Source organism: Astatotilapia calliptera, chromosome 4, assembly GCF_964374335.1.
Source record: "Astatotilapia calliptera chromosome 4, fAstCal68.1, whole genome shotgun sequence".
In the NCBI taxonomy this organism is placed as follows: domain Eukaryota; kingdom Metazoa; phylum Chordata; class Actinopteri; order Cichliformes; family Cichlidae; genus Astatotilapia; species Astatotilapia calliptera.
Genome location: NC_137425.1, coordinates 22,876,271 through 22,894,055, shown reverse-complemented (window position 1 = coordinate 22,894,055; position 17,785 = coordinate 22,876,271). Strand labels below are relative to the sequence as shown.

At 39.6% G+C, this 17,785-nt stretch overlaps 1 protein-coding gene and 2 long non-coding RNA genes across 4 annotated transcripts; 2 read left to right on the top strand and 1 right to left on the bottom strand.

The window, feature by feature from the left end:
* Positions 1-282: 282 nt before the first annotated feature.
* On the top strand, positions 283-12,228 carry emp2 (epithelial membrane protein 2). The gene is made up of 5 exons (XM_026165473.2): positions 283-819; positions 8,386-8,679; positions 8,764-8,869; positions 8,950-9,090; positions 9,194-12,228. The coding sequence occupies exons 2-5, from the start codon at positions 8,602-8,604 to the stop codon at positions 9,361-9,363; spliced, it is 495 nt and encodes a 164-aa protein (XP_026021258.1). The 5' UTR covers positions 283-819; positions 8,386-8,601; the 3' UTR covers positions 9,364-12,228.
* A 930-nt stretch (positions 12,229-13,158) lies between these two features.
* LOC113019771 (uncharacterized) lies at positions 13,159-15,481 on the top strand. The gene is made up of 2 exons (XR_013908872.1): positions 13,159-14,712; positions 14,854-15,481. It is a non-coding gene; the product is annotated as an uncharacterized LOC113019771 (long non-coding RNA).
* LOC145428577 (uncharacterized) lies at positions 15,223-16,319 on the bottom strand. 2 transcript variants are annotated; one of them, XR_013908870.1, is made up of 3 exons: positions 16,094-16,319; positions 15,852-15,964; positions 15,223-15,593 (listed from the first exon to the last, which is right to left on the bottom strand). It is a non-coding gene; the product is annotated as an uncharacterized LOC145428577 (long non-coding RNA). The 2 variants fall into 2 exon arrangements; XR_013908869.1 differs by having other exon boundaries at positions 15,852-15,967; positions 16,094-16,313.
* Positions 16,320-17,785: the final 1,466 nt, after the last annotated feature.

Genomic DNA, 17,785 nt, shown 5'->3' with positions numbered 1-17,785 from the left:
CTTTGTGTGGATGTAAACTGTGGGCCTTCCAAGAAGCAGTTGTTTTAAATTTGTGGCAGAACCTAAGAGAAAGAACTTTTAATTATAACAAGCTGTGGCAGCCCGCCAAGAAAGCAGTGCTATACTTGGAAACCAAACTTTATGAGCAGAAAATCCAAACGCTGCCCACACTGGGCCTCGGAGGTAAAGTCCAGAAATACCACAACAATGAAAAAGGAGTGTTTAAGGTGGATAAGAATACAAGGGGGGGGGGGGGGGGGGGGTGGGGGGTCCTGGGTCAAATATTTTGACCTCTAAAATGAAGGAATACTTAAAAAATCTAAATTAAAGAAAACACAGGTAACAGAGTCAACTGTTTTTCCGCTCCTCGCCCCTTTTCAGTATTCCTTCTTCATTCCTTCCTTTCCTTCACTTTTCATCCCCTTTTATCTCTTTAATTTCCTTTTGTCTCCCTCCCTGTCCTCGGACTCCTTCCGCTTGTTTTTTCTCATTCAGACTGTAGCCATGTGAGGAAATATAAACTTTCTATTTTTTTCACCATACTTTTCTTTTCTTTTTCCCGCCGGGCCCCAAATTCCTGTCACCTATCATCGACACGCGCGCGCGCGCGCACACGTAGACCTCCCAGTACATCGAGTCCAAACCACACCCAGCTCCAGGTCTCCCTCCCTCGCGCGCTCTCGACGGCCGGGCTAGCGGACGTGCATTTGTACTTTTTTGTTTTTTTTGATTACTAGTGAGAACGACAGCTGCTGTTTTCTCACGTTCGAGGCTGTTTCTTCCACAGAAGAGTTGTTTTTCGTGCTTGGACCAAATTCGGTGAGCGAACTTTTCTTTCCTGATAACTTTTATTTTAAGTTTAGTTTGGCGCTTAAATGCCAAACAGAACTTTCTATGTGGGAGTTGTGGCATCACTCAGAGCAACTTTATGTGTTTGAAGTGCAGCGTAACGTGTTTACTGCTCTAGAAGACAGCTGTCTAAAAAATATAAATAAATACATGAATTAATACATTAAAACAACAACAACAACAACAAAATATATAAATAAACAGAACCTTAAAAAATATATTTTATGGTATGTCTGTTTAAGCGTATTTGGACATTAGGCCGTCTCTTACTGTTTGTTGCAGGGTTTAAGGGTCCCTTACTGCCGTGTTTTGCCCTGTGGGTATTTTTACACAGATTGTAACTCAGCTCCAAGTTCAGACATTGGAAATAAAAGGGGCGTTGTCAGCCACTTTGATAATGTGTGTGGGAGTAAAACGTATTTTTAAGTCCAGTGAAAGAAACTTTAGTGTTTTGGGAAGGAGGATAAACATTTAGTTTTTTCTTTCGTTTTTTTCAATGGACGCTGAAAATATGCGCCTGTGAACTCTGGGACTTAAAGATCGGGCTTCCTGCAACATGACACAGAAGGCTGTTATGTTGCTGTGGTTGTGGTTTCCGGGACTATGCTTTATATATGTTGCTTATAATATATTTAAGGGGTGCCATCTAAATGCAGTACACACACTGTAATGCCTTTATCCCTGTCTTTAAGTTTTCAATGGGGTAGATCCCTGTTTCTCTTCATGCCTGTCGCCCTCTTGTGGATAGAAAATAACATTAGACTGTTATTTTAGGTTTCTGTGGTTACAGATTTTTTTTTAGCTCCAGCAACAAATAAGATAAAAGTATAGAGAAAGATATGAGGACATATGAAATGGGAGGGTTACAGTTGAACTGCAATAATGTGGATACACTGGATGGCGTGGGCAAAGTTAAATTGGCGGGAGGGGGCTCTGTCAAGTTGCAACACGCTTCTGAAAATAGGAACTGAGGCATCAAAGCATTATTTACTCCAGCCTCAATGCCACTTGTGGTATAGACCATGCTGCAATCACAATATGGTAAATGCTAAATGGCCTGTATTTCTATAGCGCTTTACTTAGTCCCTATAGATCCCAAAGTGCTTTACACTACATTCGGTCATCCACCCATTCACACACTGGTGATGGCAAGCTACATTGTAGCCACAGCCACCCTGGGGCGCACTGACAGAGGTGAGGCTGCCGGACACTGGCGCCACCGGGCCCTCTGACCACCACCTGTAGGCAACGGGTGAAGTGTCTTGTCCAAGGACACAACAACAGAGACTGTCGGAGCCGGGGCTCGAACCGGCAACCTTCCGATTACAAGACGAACTGCCAACTCTTGAGCCACGATCGCCCCACATTAAGCTATATTTTGAGTAGAAATCTGGTTTCCATATCTCTTAATAATCACATACAGGGAATATACATGTGAACAAGTGCGTTAAGCAAGAGACTGAGTGAGCAAATGGATGGATAAATTGCTAAATACAGGAGTGAAGCTAAACGTGGCTGCATTTTGATGGATACCATCATCCCACCATATTGAAGGTGGTGTGTTTTCATCCCATCAGAGTCAAGTTTTAGAGTGCAAGAGGGTTTGGATGTATAATTCAGGCAGAATAACTCCTGAAGCATTTTCCCTCTTACACTTATGTTTTGTGACACGAGGTAGCGAGCCACAAGCATTTCCCCTCATACAGAATGTGGCACGCGGAAAGACATGAGTGACATATGATAGGAGGGGAATTAGACAGCAGGCTTATGGAGAGATTTTAAGCGTCGCTGACAGATGAAAGCGATTAGGGAACAAGTGTGAAGTGACTGACAGAAGAACAGAAAAAGATGAACAATATAAATAAATAGGGATGGAGATGTGAGTGGAGGTCTCCTTTTCATCTCTCTGTCAGGTGTTACTTAACCTCTCTCTCCCTCTGTCTCTCCATGTGGAAGTTATTACTCAGCACTGTCACATGAGGAATGTGTGAAGAAAAGCACGTACACACACACACACACACCTAAAAACCATGTTAGCGTCCAACATGAAAGAATGCCTGTGTTGAAGTATTTGAAGCCAGAAGGAAAACAGTTGTGTATATGTGTGCAGATTCTTCTTATTTTTTGGGCTCTTTTGTAACTTCATGTTACCCTTCTCTAGTACTCAGAAAAACTTGATATTGTGTGAGTCTTTTTGTCTATTTGGGATGTGAATATGTCATTTGTATGCATTCACAGACAAATAACACAAATAACCACCGAAGTAACTGGTCTATCTGCAATTTCATAGACTGTATTGTACACTCTCCTAATATTTTAGTATGGATGGCAAGGAATAGAGCAACAGTCAGTCCAGAGTACCACTTTTATTGAATATTTGAAGCCTAATGTTGTGTTGTCCCATTAAAGCTAGTCCCTGAAAGATGAAGCCAGGTTGGGTCTCCTCAACACAGACATTTAAAGTCTCACCAATCCTTGTTGTGTCCTTCAAATTCAGTCAGATGCTGCATGACTTTGAGTCATTTAAATCCCCCTAAAACAGCACAGTACTGTTGACTTGCTACACAATATACAGGGTTTGGTCTACAAATGTAGCCAAACACTGTCCCTAAGGATGAACTAAAATGTTTCCCCTTGTAGTAATTGTAAAGTTGCATCTAGAATGCAGCATCATATCTAAAAAAGACCTCTTATAGATACATAATGCTTGATTTCTGCCATCGGTCCTGGGAAAGTGTACCTTTTGTGTAAAGGTAATCCAAAGCTTGGCCTGTAAGTCGTATACACACAGAAAGATTTGGTTCCCCTTTGCTATAAGTGAATCTTATGATATATAAATTTAACATTATGACCAAGTCTATGACCAAAGCACTGAAAATGAGTCTTAATTTCTCATGGAGATTGAGTTTTTCATGAGCAAATGTTTCTCAATTGTCAGCTTAAGCTTCTTTGAATATTTGTGCATACACAAAAAGGAGTATTCAAGAGTAAAGGCAGATGAGGGCCAGAGGGCTCCACTGGAAGTCTTCTATCCCTTCTCTCTTCTTTTTTTTCCTCAATCCAATTTTCCATGGCCAAAGACACAGAGAGAGAGATAAGTAGAGAGAAAGGGAGAATGGGACAGTGAGAGAGGCGGGGGAGTGAGATGCAGAGGCCCAGTTAAGTCTGTGGCTTTGTGTTTTATGAAAAGAGGGAAAAAAAGGACATTAAAAGTCAGCATTTTCCACCAGACAAGGGAATCAGTCGACATGAGCACACACATATACACACTTGCACTCTTCCACTGACTGAGTCTCCCCCAGTCTCCTATTATAAGGCTGAGTGGAGAGGAGGAATGGCTTCATTTGTGGTGTTTGTCAGCGTGTGTGTATCTGTGTGACAGGGAAGGTAACTGGAGTTATCTGTCATTGTGTTTCTCTGCTTACACCTAGCCGTATGCCAGACTTTCCTAAAGTTAAACACAAAGGGAACTGTCACATCTTGTACAAACAAAACACAGGATAATATACTTACTGTAAAATGACCTGAGTTATACTGCTGCTGATGTGGAGAAAAGCTAAGCTTCACTTTGTCCTTTTTTCCGACTAGAGACTTTCCATGGTCATTTTTTTTGTGCTGAGAAGGTCTCACAAAACTAAAGCCCCTAAACCATGTAAACCCACTTTGAATAGCTCTAAAAACACTAGCCTCACAGGGAAAACATAACAGCAAAAATTCAACTTCTGTAGGTTACCCTTTAGCAGCTACATTTCGCTTGTGAACATCACATCTTAGTTCAGATTACATTTGTTAATGACCACGACAAAGATGGTGTTACAATAGATTTGTTATTACTTGTTCTGGTGGCGCACACCTCACAGTTGAGGCAAATAAAATCTGTCTGTTATGATAGATAAGGTGTGACAAATTGTGCCGTGTTGGTGTGAAGCAGGTCAAAGAAGCATGGCTAATGTATGCAACATGAATGTGGATAGTGTGTGTGTCTGTGTGTCAGCTGTTGCCTGATGTCAGAGGAACGACAATTCACACTCTACTATCAGCGCTGAGGGAAACCCATTAGGGTCGCTGGGAGTGCAGGGTCCACATTAGGCTAATGTTAGGGTATGTTTGTAGTAAGTGTTGTTTTCTTTTCTTTAATCATGCTCATGATAATCGGGGCCTGGCAGTCAAAGTAATGAAGATCTTTACAGTGCAAGCACTCACCAACACAAAAGACACTTATTTCATTTACTTTCAATTATCTACATTTTCCTTATGCGAATCGTATGTTTTTCTTATATTTAACTCAGCCCCCAAATGTTTGCGATTTTGCATTCTGTGTATGTGTGCATACATCAAAGTCTGCACGACTGTACTCAGTATGTGCCTCTAGGCTCATGTTTTTGTTTTTCTGCCTTCCCTCCATTTCCCTCCAATTGGGTTCCCTTCCTTGTTTCTCTGATCCCACCCTCCTCCCGTGCTCCTCCTCTCTTTGCTGAGATGAGAAGGCAGCTGCAGACAGTAGAAGATCCAGCTGTGTGTGCCCACATGTGCATGTCTGGGGATTATTTTCCACTCCAAAGAATGTCCCTGCAGGTCAGATTAGGCTCAAAGAGATGCATTGCACTGGAAGTGAATTAAATTATCTTTTATTTTTAACTTTGGCCGCCCTTTTTCCCAAATGTCTTTCGATGCTTCCTTCACTGTGCTAGCGTTTCTCTGTAAAATCAAAAACTAAAATCAGATTTACAGAAACAGATTTATTATAAAGTGTTATATGTGTGCTATTCACTACTTTGTGTGGATATTGAGAGAGTTGGCATACAGTAGCTACTTTATATATAAGGTGTCACATATAAACACACAACGACACCAAACTACCATATAAACACAGACATCGCAGGCTTTTATTGCCTCAAAGCGTTTATGTTGAGAATAAACATTTTGCAGGCTCACGTGCGACAGGATTTTCACTTCCATTTCTTTGTAGTTTTTTTTTCCTCACAACCTCTGGTCTCGGTTTAAATGAGTCTTACCAAGCCTTTGTCTTCTCCAGTTTGATTTTCAGAACAGTATCATTATGATCTTTTGGCTTGAAAAGCCCTTGCTGTTCGCATACTTGTTGGAAACCTGAACCCTGTGCTTTTAGATGGCTGTTGTTATTTTCCCGCTTCCTTTTTACTATTTACCACCTGGTGCCCCCTTCCCCCCTACCCAGACAGGGAGGACCTATCCTTTGGCACATCACACAACCGCATACTCGCACACAAAAACTGTGACCTGCTTCCTGTTGGTGGGCAGAGACTGTTTTTACTGTGACTCCATTTTGGCGGGGAAGACTAATTCCTCTGCAGTCTGGCTGGGGCTGTGTGTGTGTGTGTGTGTGTGTGTGTGTGTGTGTGTGTGTGTGTGTGTGTGTGACGCAGATGCTAGTCAGTATGTGTTTCAGAAATGTAGGCCTACATTTGCAGACACATTATATTATAAAGTGCCATTAAAGCTGTGCTGTAAAATGTCACAGTTGAATTGTAGATTTTGGAATCCTGTGTTATGTGAGCATTTGCAGCCAAATAACCGAATGATGCTGACAAGGCATTTTTTTTTATGCTGAGCAAAACTCAACCCTGGATTTTCTCACACATGGTTTTCTGGGTATGCTTGAGTTTGTTTTTGTTTTTTTGTTTTTAATAGAATCCACATTTTTATTCACTCTGAGGAATTTGTCTGTAGAATACACAAATAAAAACTAATGAAAATAACAAAAGAAAATAAATCAGGCGCAACCTTGCAGAAAGAGAACACAGTAACTTATTGTTCAAATAACTGCCTGTTCAGACACAAATACGTCTTATCCTAACAGATACACCCAACCTGTTATGACTGTCAACAGTGATTTGTGAAACCATACACTTCTGGACATTTAGTTTGAATCATACTGCTACAAAGGCTAAGGTCACACTGCAGAAGAAGTAGAATAGGCTGGTATTTGAACCTGCACACTGAGTGCCCTTGGTTCATTTGAAATATGTAAACTTTACTGAAATGTATCCATGGCAGTGCGTCTTGATTTACTGGCATTCTTTTTATCAAATTTGTAACTGATAATTGTGTATCATTGTGTTGGTTAATCTCAGGTTTGAACAAAACACAGATTTACACACACACACACACACACACACACACACACACACACACACACACACACACACACACACACACCCCCCCCCCCCCAAAAGTTTACTGCTGAGTCCTCGCTGCCATAAAGTCTGAATGAAGGCCTTTAATCACTGCAAAGTATACACTACACTCCCACACATTGTAAATGTGTGTATGTATACTGTGTAAAACACCCACTCTTTCTTTGACACACATGTACACATGATTTGCTGGACAAAACATAAGATGTGTGTTTTCTTTAATTTAAGGGAAGACTCTGAGGCTTCTGACTGTTTCTTTGACAGCTATTTGGACACAATGTAACAGAACATACATAGACGGATTGTAATTGAAGTTTTTAGCGATGCTTTATCTACATATTTTCTAAATAGTTAAAAAAATCCTGTCAGTGCTATATTATTATACATTTCATTTCTATACATAATTTATATTTTGTTCTGTATGTATGTTATTCTGTCGATATTGTAATTACTGCTTGCTTTTCTTTGAAGGCTGATATTGGACAGTACTCCAGTTTCATTGTACTATTGTACAAGGTATGACTGTGCAATGACCATAAACAGTTAAAGACTGTGTTGACATTGCCAATATTAGTTATTTGGCATTATATGTATGTTGGCACATATTAGCTCATAAATTAAAATGAAAAAAATAAAGATGACACGGGAGAAACGCCCTTCAAACCATGAGTGCTGATCTTGCTTAGTTTGTCCACCACGCTGCAACTCTGCACTCGACAGTCAACGACGACTAGTAATCGAGAGTAATCGACCACTTGTGAAAATAAAGGAAGATTATTTTTAAACGACATTGTAGAGCTGCACAATTAATCGTTAGAAAATCGCGATCTCGATTTATACTTATGTGCGATCTCATTTCCAAATGACAACGATTTAAAAAAACAAAAAACAAAACAAAACACAGACGACAATGATTGTATTGCATTTTGATCTGGGACGTAATCTGCATGAAAACAAGCGCTCACTCTTCCTGCTCAACAAATGACGAGGGCGGAGCCTTATACCACGTGATACAGAAGCTGTGCCGTGTGATGCTAAAATTAGCAGGGAAAAAACAACTGAGAACATGTCAGGGATGACGAGAAAGTGACAGGAGAAAATCCGTCCCGGTCAACCACCCAAACATCAATAACGGGAACCTTATACAGCGCTTCCCTATACACATCGAACTCCCGCAGGCACAAAGAAATTACGGAGGCTATTACTTATCACCTGACCATGTTTTGTGTATCTATACGAGCTGAATTTTTACATCACCAAATATCGATATTGGTATCGATCATGCATGATGATGATGATTAAAGAAATCATTTCTTTTTTTTCATTTACTCAGCTATTACACTCATGTTGCTTCCAACAGGTTCTTTTCATGTGAGCGGCCTTGATCCATTCCCCACTATCAGTCTGCAACCCCGCCTGTCTGACAGCCAGCATAAACATACAGAAGTGGTTCCACCAAAACTGACAATCAGCCAGTGGGAGAAACAAACAGCGAGGGGAAACGGCCTGCAGGGTATTTAACCAGTTTGACCGACAGGTGACAAAAAGCAGATAGAAGTTAGACGGAAGGGCAGTCATGTTGATCGTCTTGGCTTTCATCATACTCTTTCATCTGGCTGCAGCCATCCTGCTCTTCGTTGCCACCATTCACAATGTAAGTACACACTGAAAATAAATACTCCTTTAACATAAATCATTTCACTTTTTTTAACAATGCTTGTGTCTATCCCTGATGTAGGCGTGGTGGGTGGTATCAAGACCTGGCATTAACATTATTAGTGACTTATGGTACGCATGTAACACCACTTGCGAATCGATTGAGGACAGTCACACTGTGAATGCAGGTAAGACAGTGTGTATACTTCCTATATCTCTGTAAATGTATGTCTGGGTATGCTACAACTTCTAACTTCTCTCTCCTCAGCTTATCTGCAGGCAGTCCAGGCTACCATGATCCTTGCCACTATATTGTGTTGCGTCAGCTTCTTCGTCTTCATCCTTCAGCTCTTCAGGATCAAACAGGGAGAGCGATTCATTTTCACAGCCATTATCCAGATATTGGCATGTATGTAAAACACATCTAACTTTTAATGTTCTAATGCAACTTATATCCACTATCCGTGTGTATGATTTCCATCCTTTTCCTTATCTCTTCTCTCATCTCCCAGCTTTATGTGTGATGATCGCGGTGTCCATCTACACGGCCGAGAACAAAAGCTTTCATAAGCATGACCTTCAGGAAGGCTCATTCGGCTCCTCTTATGTTGTGGCGTGGATCAGCTTCCCCATGACTCTCATCAGTGGCCTCGTGTACCTGGTGCTCAGGAAACGCAAATAGACATAATAGGCTTATATAAACAATATTCAAATTCTATAAATGGAAACTTGAACATATGAGTACAAACAAACAATTTTTCTCATCTAACATTCTTTTTTTAACCCTTATTTTTTATTTTCTATTGGAATCTGCTTCAAATTCTGCATCATTTCAAATCACAGGTGCAAATCTAGAAAACATTTAGTACTTTTTTGGTCCATCTTATGCATGAGCTTCTTGTTCCTGATGGTACATTGTTCTTACTGAGTGTGGCAAAGATGACTCTTCGGATTCAAGTCCTTTAGAGACATGGCAGTCCAATTTTTCCCCTGCTTACGTCTGTGGTAGCCACTGCAGTATGTTTCTGCAATTATCTAAGGCGAGAAGTGCACCGTGATTCACATTTGATCTGCAGTGCCTTGTTTAAACAGTGTAACCTTACCTTTGCCAGCATGGCACACTGTGCTGGCTAGCTCCATTTACATAAGGTCAAATCAGCTCGATGCAAATGCACACCACAAGAGCCTAGGTGACTTCATCACCCATCCACTGCTCTGCATAGACGAGGCTCCAGAGGACCCTTGCTGCATTTTGTGAGAACTTACCTTCACCTTCCTCCCTTTCCCTTGGCAAAAACACAGGAAGAGAGCTCTGCTTTGTCTCCCCCTGTTGTGTCGCTGTCTCCTGCTTTCCACCAACTCCAGTCACAGGACTGTTTTATCCAAAAGGATAATAGTGGAAGAAGGAAAAAGTGTGGAGGCTTGTCTGACATCTCCTAGACTTGCTAAAGGCTTTTTTTTTTTTTTTTGTGAATCTATAGTTGACAGACTTTATTTTGTACATATTTGCTGTGTGTGTATAGTTAAGGCTAGATTCAAATGATAAAAATTTTATCTATAAAATAAAAGGCATATAAATAAACAAATATTAACCACAGCATAGAAGTGTAGTGAATCAGTAGTTAGAGATACAAGATGTAGGATTTTAACCTTTTTGTTATGTTCTTATGTTACTTTTTGTGTTTTCATGGTTTTCATAGAAAGGAACCAGTGATTTGCTGTGAGATTTGGGATTTAAAACGACATAGAAATGTGTAAACTTCAAAGAAGAATGAACATTTCTTTGTTATTACTATGCTTGTTTTGTTCACAGCTTCTTTGAAGCTATTCTTTTGAAACCACTGTTTATTAGATTATAGCATCATGCGACTGGCGATGTATGAAGTAATTACCATATTTTTCCCCTCTCTGGCTGGGTTACTGCTTGGTCCATTACTGGAACATTTCTAGCATCTCTGCACTTACTCATGTGTCAGCTTTTAATAGTAAGCTAGATGTTATACCTGCCAGCAGTTCCTTGCATTACTTTAAAAGAACTGAAACCATCATGGGCATCAGCGATTATAGTTGTGCTGGATTACTTCAGAGATGCACTGTGCTGTTTTTGTTGTAAAGAGAAATGTTAGATAAAGCTTGGAACACAGAAGTTTGTAACCTGCTAACTCACCGGTGATGAAGATTTGTGGAAAAGGCGTGGAATTGAAGTTATTAAGCTTTACTATCCCAAGTCGATACTTGAAAATGAACAAAACAGCGTGTTAAAGGCCAAGATTACCATGATATTCATGCGTTTTGTCAAGTTGTCATCATTAGTGTTTCACTTGGTAAAAAGCCTCATGTAATTAAATGCCTTTTATCAAAAATGTTTGTTAATGTTGACTCTACTTTAGTTATGATGTAATGATTTTTAAAGCAGACCAATATTTAACTGTGGATAAATCAACGTTTTGAACATGGCATCTGATCAGATAAGTTAAATTAACATATTTTCCCAATTGAGTGTGTTGTTATTTATTCATCTAAATTGCTTTGGCATGAGTCGCCCTAGAAATGGCCACCTCCTCAGAGCAAATTCCCCCGCCTTTAACCAAAACAAATAAAAATACTCTGGTCTTTTCCTTTTAAGAAGTCATGGCCCAGTTATAGAAAAAAAAACTATTCGTAACAAGGTTTGTGTTTTTGTTTTTTTTGAGTAACTGGGTTATGATTCTGAGAAAGCCATCTTTAGCACCACAAAGCAGTCACCTTGTTATCTGGTTTTATTTTATCCAAAGAAAGAATATTTCTACAGCAGATGGCTCTAAAACTGGGCAACTCATACCAAATCAGTCTTTATGGCACCACAAAGTAAAAATGAAATCGTTTGTCCCTTTCATTTCAGTTGTAGATATTCAACATAAAACACGTTATTATCTTTAGAGTGAATTTATTAGTATACTTTTCTTGTAGTGTGTTTTATACCCATGTAGATGTCATAAGGTCATACTGACAGAAAAAATTGAGTTGTTGAAACCAAAACTGTATTTATGGGGATTTCTTTCTTTTTTGCATCTGAAATATTTCTAATGTTTAATGAAGTATTAATTCCAAATTGATTTAAAGTCTCATGTTGCTCCATAATGTTGTCAGTGTATATTTTGCTGCGTGGAGTTGTTTTCCGCAGGCTAGCAGTTTTTCAATTTCCAGTTTCTGCTTGTTAACGGCTCATTTCCTTGTATTGTTTTAAAAGCCAATTAAATTACAATATACTAGTTATTTTGTCCTCTGTTGCAGCTTCTGTGGCAGCTTTGGTGATTTGTTAACATTTTTTGTCCTGTGGTCACATCATCAGATTGAACGTTTGTCTGCTACCGACACCTAGTGGACCGGCAGAAAACTACATCATGTGTACGAGCTCGTTTATTTTATTCTTCAAGCGGCACACTGGTCAAACATCCAGTAGATTTATGAACAAATACTCAGCCTCAACACATCAATTTATCTGTGCTTATTTTTCTTTTACCTTTCGAAAAATGCCTTTGAATAAATAAAACATATTTGTTTGTAACTAGTGTTCTACTGGGTATTAATGTGTGCATACGTACTTGCTCTCCAGTGTCTTGTCTTTTTCTCTTTTCCCATGTTGCAGTGTACTACTTACCATATTTTAGGCTTTATTGTAAAATTTCATGGGAATTACACTCTGAGTGCAGTTTTGTTTCAGGTTTTTAATAAGGGAAAAAAAATATGTCCAAATCTACCAGGCCCTGTGTGAGAAAGACATTGATTCATCAGGTGTGATTTCTGCAAGACCAAGAAATCAATTAAGTAGAACCTGCCTGACAAAGTGAAATGGACGAACTTAAAATAGAACACAGCAAGTTTGGAAAAGGATTCATGATTACAACAATAAGAAAGAAATGGCGTACATGGGAGATTTTCAAGTAGACACGTTTACCATGTAGTGACTGGCTGGATAACATTTATGAAGAATTTTATATGAGACTTCTTTCACCTTATTTACAATCAAATATTTATGGGGGATCATCCAGACTGTCTTCCACTTGATATCTGGAACATATCGGTTCCAATAAGATATTATATATGGGAGAGAGATGATATCTTCTTGGAATAAACTACGTATTTTCTTATTGCTGTTACCAAGTTCTTGTGAAAAGCAGATTTTTCCTATTGGTGACTCAGCTGGATCAGGGAGAGTGACTGAGGTAAATATTGAGCTGTCAGTGTTTTTATATAACATTAAAGTCCCTGAGGGTATGGCACCAAGCACCATTGAGAATTCCTGAACACTGATTGGAAAATAATATAGTGCAATAAAGTCATTGTAAGTAAGTAGTTGTCCCTCTTTATTAACCAGCTGAGCCACCAATAGGATGCCATTTTGGACCCAAGTTTCCAGGAAAAGTGATTTATTTTTCTATAAAATATCTCTGTTGTTCCAGATAAGGTATTTGTGAGGTGAGAAGTTGTGTTTATAAATGAGGGTCCACGCATGATGTGTAAGACTTGCGCGAAAGGTGTCTACTTCCGGTCAAAGCATTTTACGATAGTTACAGGTCAGGGTATCTGTTACGATGTTAAGAATAACAAGTATCTCTTAAAATGTTTCCGATAATGAAACATTTAATATAATGTATTTGCATATATTATGGAGGCCACTAGCGCTGACCAAGCTGCCATCTTTCTCTCTTCCCGTCTTTCAATGGCTGCTTCAATTTCAGCTTGACCCTCCAAACCGCAAGTAAGTAATCATTTTTTGTCATCTTTTCTTGCTGTCCCACTGGACTGGACATTAGTTTAGTTTTTTTTAGCTACATCTGGTGAAGTTGTGGTAAAATACTGGTATTAGCCTATTTGTCGTAGCAAGCTAGCCTGAAGCTAATATTTGCTAAATTTAGGGACACCTGTGTCTCTTTAGGAGTTGGAGGCCGGTGTTTTAGGAACGGCACAAGATCTCATCAACAGGCAGTGTTGGGCAGTAACGTAATACATGCACCGGCGTTACGTATTTAAAATACAAAATATGAGTAAATGTATCTGTTACAGTTATCGTTCAATAGGTGATGTTGAGAATACAGTTAGTTTGTTGAAATAAATGGATTACATGGCGGTATTTTCCTGTTTCATATGTTAGGCAATGGTCTCTCAATTTTTGGTAATTCCACGCTGGTGGAAACCCAAACAAAGCACGCAATAAGAGCCTCTAAAAATTATTATACAAAAATGATTTAATATGAAGGCAATAGCAGAGTGTTACAGGCATCGCCCTAAACAATGTAGCCTCATGGGCAGTGTAGTCTGTGCTGCAGGGAGAATGGACTGCCATACCCGTTATGTGTCTGTGAGCGAGGGAGGGAGAGAAAGGAAAAGTACGAGCTGTCACGGGGCAGAAACGGGAGCTGGAAGCATGTAAATATAATAATAACCACTGCAGCCAAAAAGAGTGCCTGACAAGCCCATCTGTAAGTAAGCTATCAAGTCTCGACTGTACACTGTGTTCGTGTTTTCCTCTGAAACAATAAGTCCCGTTGGAGCAGCCTTTCAACGCCTCTCTCTGTCTCTGGCAAGCAGAGTTGACCCAGACAACAAAGTAAAGCTAGTTTTCAGCTACGAGCCCGACACGAACCCGACGTATTAGCCAGAGGTCCCTTTACTACAGTTCGGAGCCGCGGACCTGTTTTATATACGCGTGGGATAGTTTTCTATACGAGATCACAGCAAAAAGTGCAGCCTTACCTAATGTCCACCTACTGTTACTCATTTATATTATGATTTTAACACCTAGTTGGTATTGGTATGGCAAGTAGCCTTCAGTAATAGTAACAAATCACACAGCAATAGTACATTCATGTAGTTGTAAAGTATTCAGAATACATTACTTCTATAATCTTTGGTGGAATACATTTTAAAATTAACCTTCGCAACACTGTCAACAGGTTAACACCTCATACCACAGTGCAGCAAAGCAGTCTCATGAGTGCTGGGAAGGACAAGCCCAGAGCCCAAAACAGACAGTCCAGGATATGACAAGGTTAGTAATTGTATGGTGAAAATTATACTTTTAGTTATCTTGATTGGCAAAAGAAAAGTAAATACAAAATCTGCTTCTCACATTTAGGGCATTTCCAAGATTTTTTTTTTTTTTTCAAAACTTCAATTTCTTTCATTATAGCTGTCCTGTGCCAGATGTTCTGTTGACCCACAGTGAGAGGCATCATTTCATAAACACCAGGAAGACTGAAACTCATCGCCGGGATCAAGCAGGGCTCGTGATCTTCACCAGCAGCTCCCTCACAAGAAGGATAAACCCAGCATTTCATGAACACTGATGGAGACCTTTGCTTTGTGTAATGTTAGAAGTACTCAGATAATCCTCAGAGGAATATCTTTAAGTCCTGTAGAAAGTTAAACATATGTTGTGCTCTCTGGTTACTCTGGTATGAATGACTCTGAATTACTTTATGATAAATAACACACTATTGTCAAAAACAGTGAAAGAATTCCAGATCACAAGTTTTTAGTTCAAATACAAGTAACAACCTTTGACTTTAATCAGGTTTTATTTAATTGTGTCAGAGAAAACATCACGTGCTCTTCATGTAGCTGAGTACATTCAGTGTTTAAAACAGAAGTTGTGCAGGTCTGAGATCAGCAGTTTTCTGAAACACCAAACTGAGGTACTGTTAATGCTGATGTATAGTGACACAGTTACAGGGGTGATTAATCCTTTTGACTTTTTGTCTTTAAATTTATCAATAAAACAGCTGCAGCTTTCACTGACAGCACATGTGGTACTTTAACCTTTGTACTGTTTTCTTCAGTTAATTTTGGAGTTACTACAAAGATTGAAGATATAGGATGATCTGTCTGCTGTCACTGGGTGGTGCTGAGGTCTGAATCTGAGGACAGCTCCTGTAATCACAAACAGAACCATCACAAACTGAAATATAAAGTTTATCTCAAATCTGAAATAGAGCTGATCCTTCTCTGTCCTCACACATTCGGGATCTGAAGTTGTTCAGTCCTACAGTTCTGCCAACAGCTGTTTATTTTTTAGTTGTTTTAAAGGCCTTATATACTAACACATTTTCTAATATCATGTTTACCTTTGAGTTGTTGATGCTTTAAGGACCTAAATTACGGATTAGCTTACAAACACATTTAACTTACCAAAAATAATGCGGTGAGGCCTCAGGTCCTCCTGTCCGGTGTTCCAGATCTACTGGCGTTTAGATCAACTGGCGTTGGTCGAACAGATGTGTGGCAGTCTTGCGTTTCAGGAGCTGCTACCGACAAACCAGCAAAAAAACGGCAAATGTGTCATCTGTGACACTTGTGAGGTTATGTCAAACACACTCCGTCAGTCTTGATGCTGTTGAACAACAAAATGTATAAAAATGTGGCGAGTTTACCTGGTGATATCCTCATGCGCGACGCGATCGCGAAAACAGCAAACAAGTAATACCACGCCGATGTTGTTCACAGGACAGCAAGAGTAAACGATCGGGAGACTGTTGTTATCCTTCCCCTCGCACGGTTTATTTCTCCGAATTCAGCGTTTTTGCTCCACAACTAAAGCGAGCAGTTTACTTTGTGCACTAACATGGACTCGAGTCAACCAGCGCCACCTCTGGCCAAGTGCCGCAGCCTACAGCCAGATCAACTTGTGACACACATCTGCACCACGTTTGAATTCGTTTCATGCACAACACATTTGTACCTTTCAATTGTGTCTGTTTGTGCGTCATGCAAATAAACCTTTGAAATGAATGAAATGACACTAATATTTCACTAGTGTTGTAACATCACATGTCGTTAGCGTAGTCTGTGTCTTTTCTCTGCGAACAAACATGTTAGAGTTGGTTGTTATATACAGTCTGTATAAGTGTGATTAATCTAATAAACATTTGTAAGGAGATGGCAGTTACTGTGAATGTACAGCAGGTGATTAGTAATAAACAGTCAGACAATGACTCTGACAATCTCATTCAATCTTGCAGACTGAATGCACCTTCTGTGGAAAGTGGTACCACACAGTGTGTGTGGACTTCCCCTGTGCAGAAGGCGACAACAAATGTTGTGCATGCTAAATAAACAGAAACAAATGATCCCTGTTGTCTTTGCTTACTGATTGTTTTCAGTGTTTACAATCCACATTGCTGGCATTGCCTCTTTCAACATGTTTGTGGGTAGATTTGGATGTACCAGGGGTAAGTGCAGGCACTCAGCCTCTACTCACTGTGATCATAGCAGCAGGTGCAGATGTGTCACAAGTTAATCTAGTAGTAGGCTATGGTAGTAGTGGACTGACCTCCATTTGAAACTGCTCCAGCTGCTGTGTGATAGTGGATCTGCTACAAATTGAAGATCATATGGAAGTTTTGGAAATTAACCCTTGTATTATGTTGAAAAACAAAAAAGTGACATTGATTTTGTTGCGGGTCATTTTGACCCGTACTGTGTAAATCCACTCAGAATTGTCAAGAAACTGCAATAAACTGCAATAAAACAATAGCAACTTTATTTTCCATCAGATAAACATGTAGAACACAGACATACAACATAACTATTTTAGGAACAATTTGGTTTTTCGCTCTTACAAACACGTATTTTGAACTTGCCCAACGTTCTCAGTTTTCCAATGTTCAACATTTTCTATTTTGTCCACATGATGGACAGAATGTAACTGTGTGCTTCTTGCATTTCTCACAAAAAGTGCTTGTTTTCAAACAGGAATCTTCCTAACTAAGATTTAAAACAAAGGATTTCTACGTCTCCTCCAGTCTCACAGATGACAAACCAAGCGACACACCTGAGTCACTGACTTTCTTAAATCCACTCACTCTCACTGGCTCTGTTTATTACTAATCACTGTGTAACTGCTGTGAATTCAAAGTAACTGCCGTCTCCTTACAAATCTTCATTGGATTAACCACACTTATACAGACTGTATATAACTACCAACTCTCCAGCCATGTTGATGGATTGCCTATATTGGCTGGAAATATTAATTTCCAGAGAAAGGACACAGACAAACGATGCTTACAGGATGTGATGTGACAACACTAATGAAATATTGATGTGTCATATTTGTCCAAGGCGTA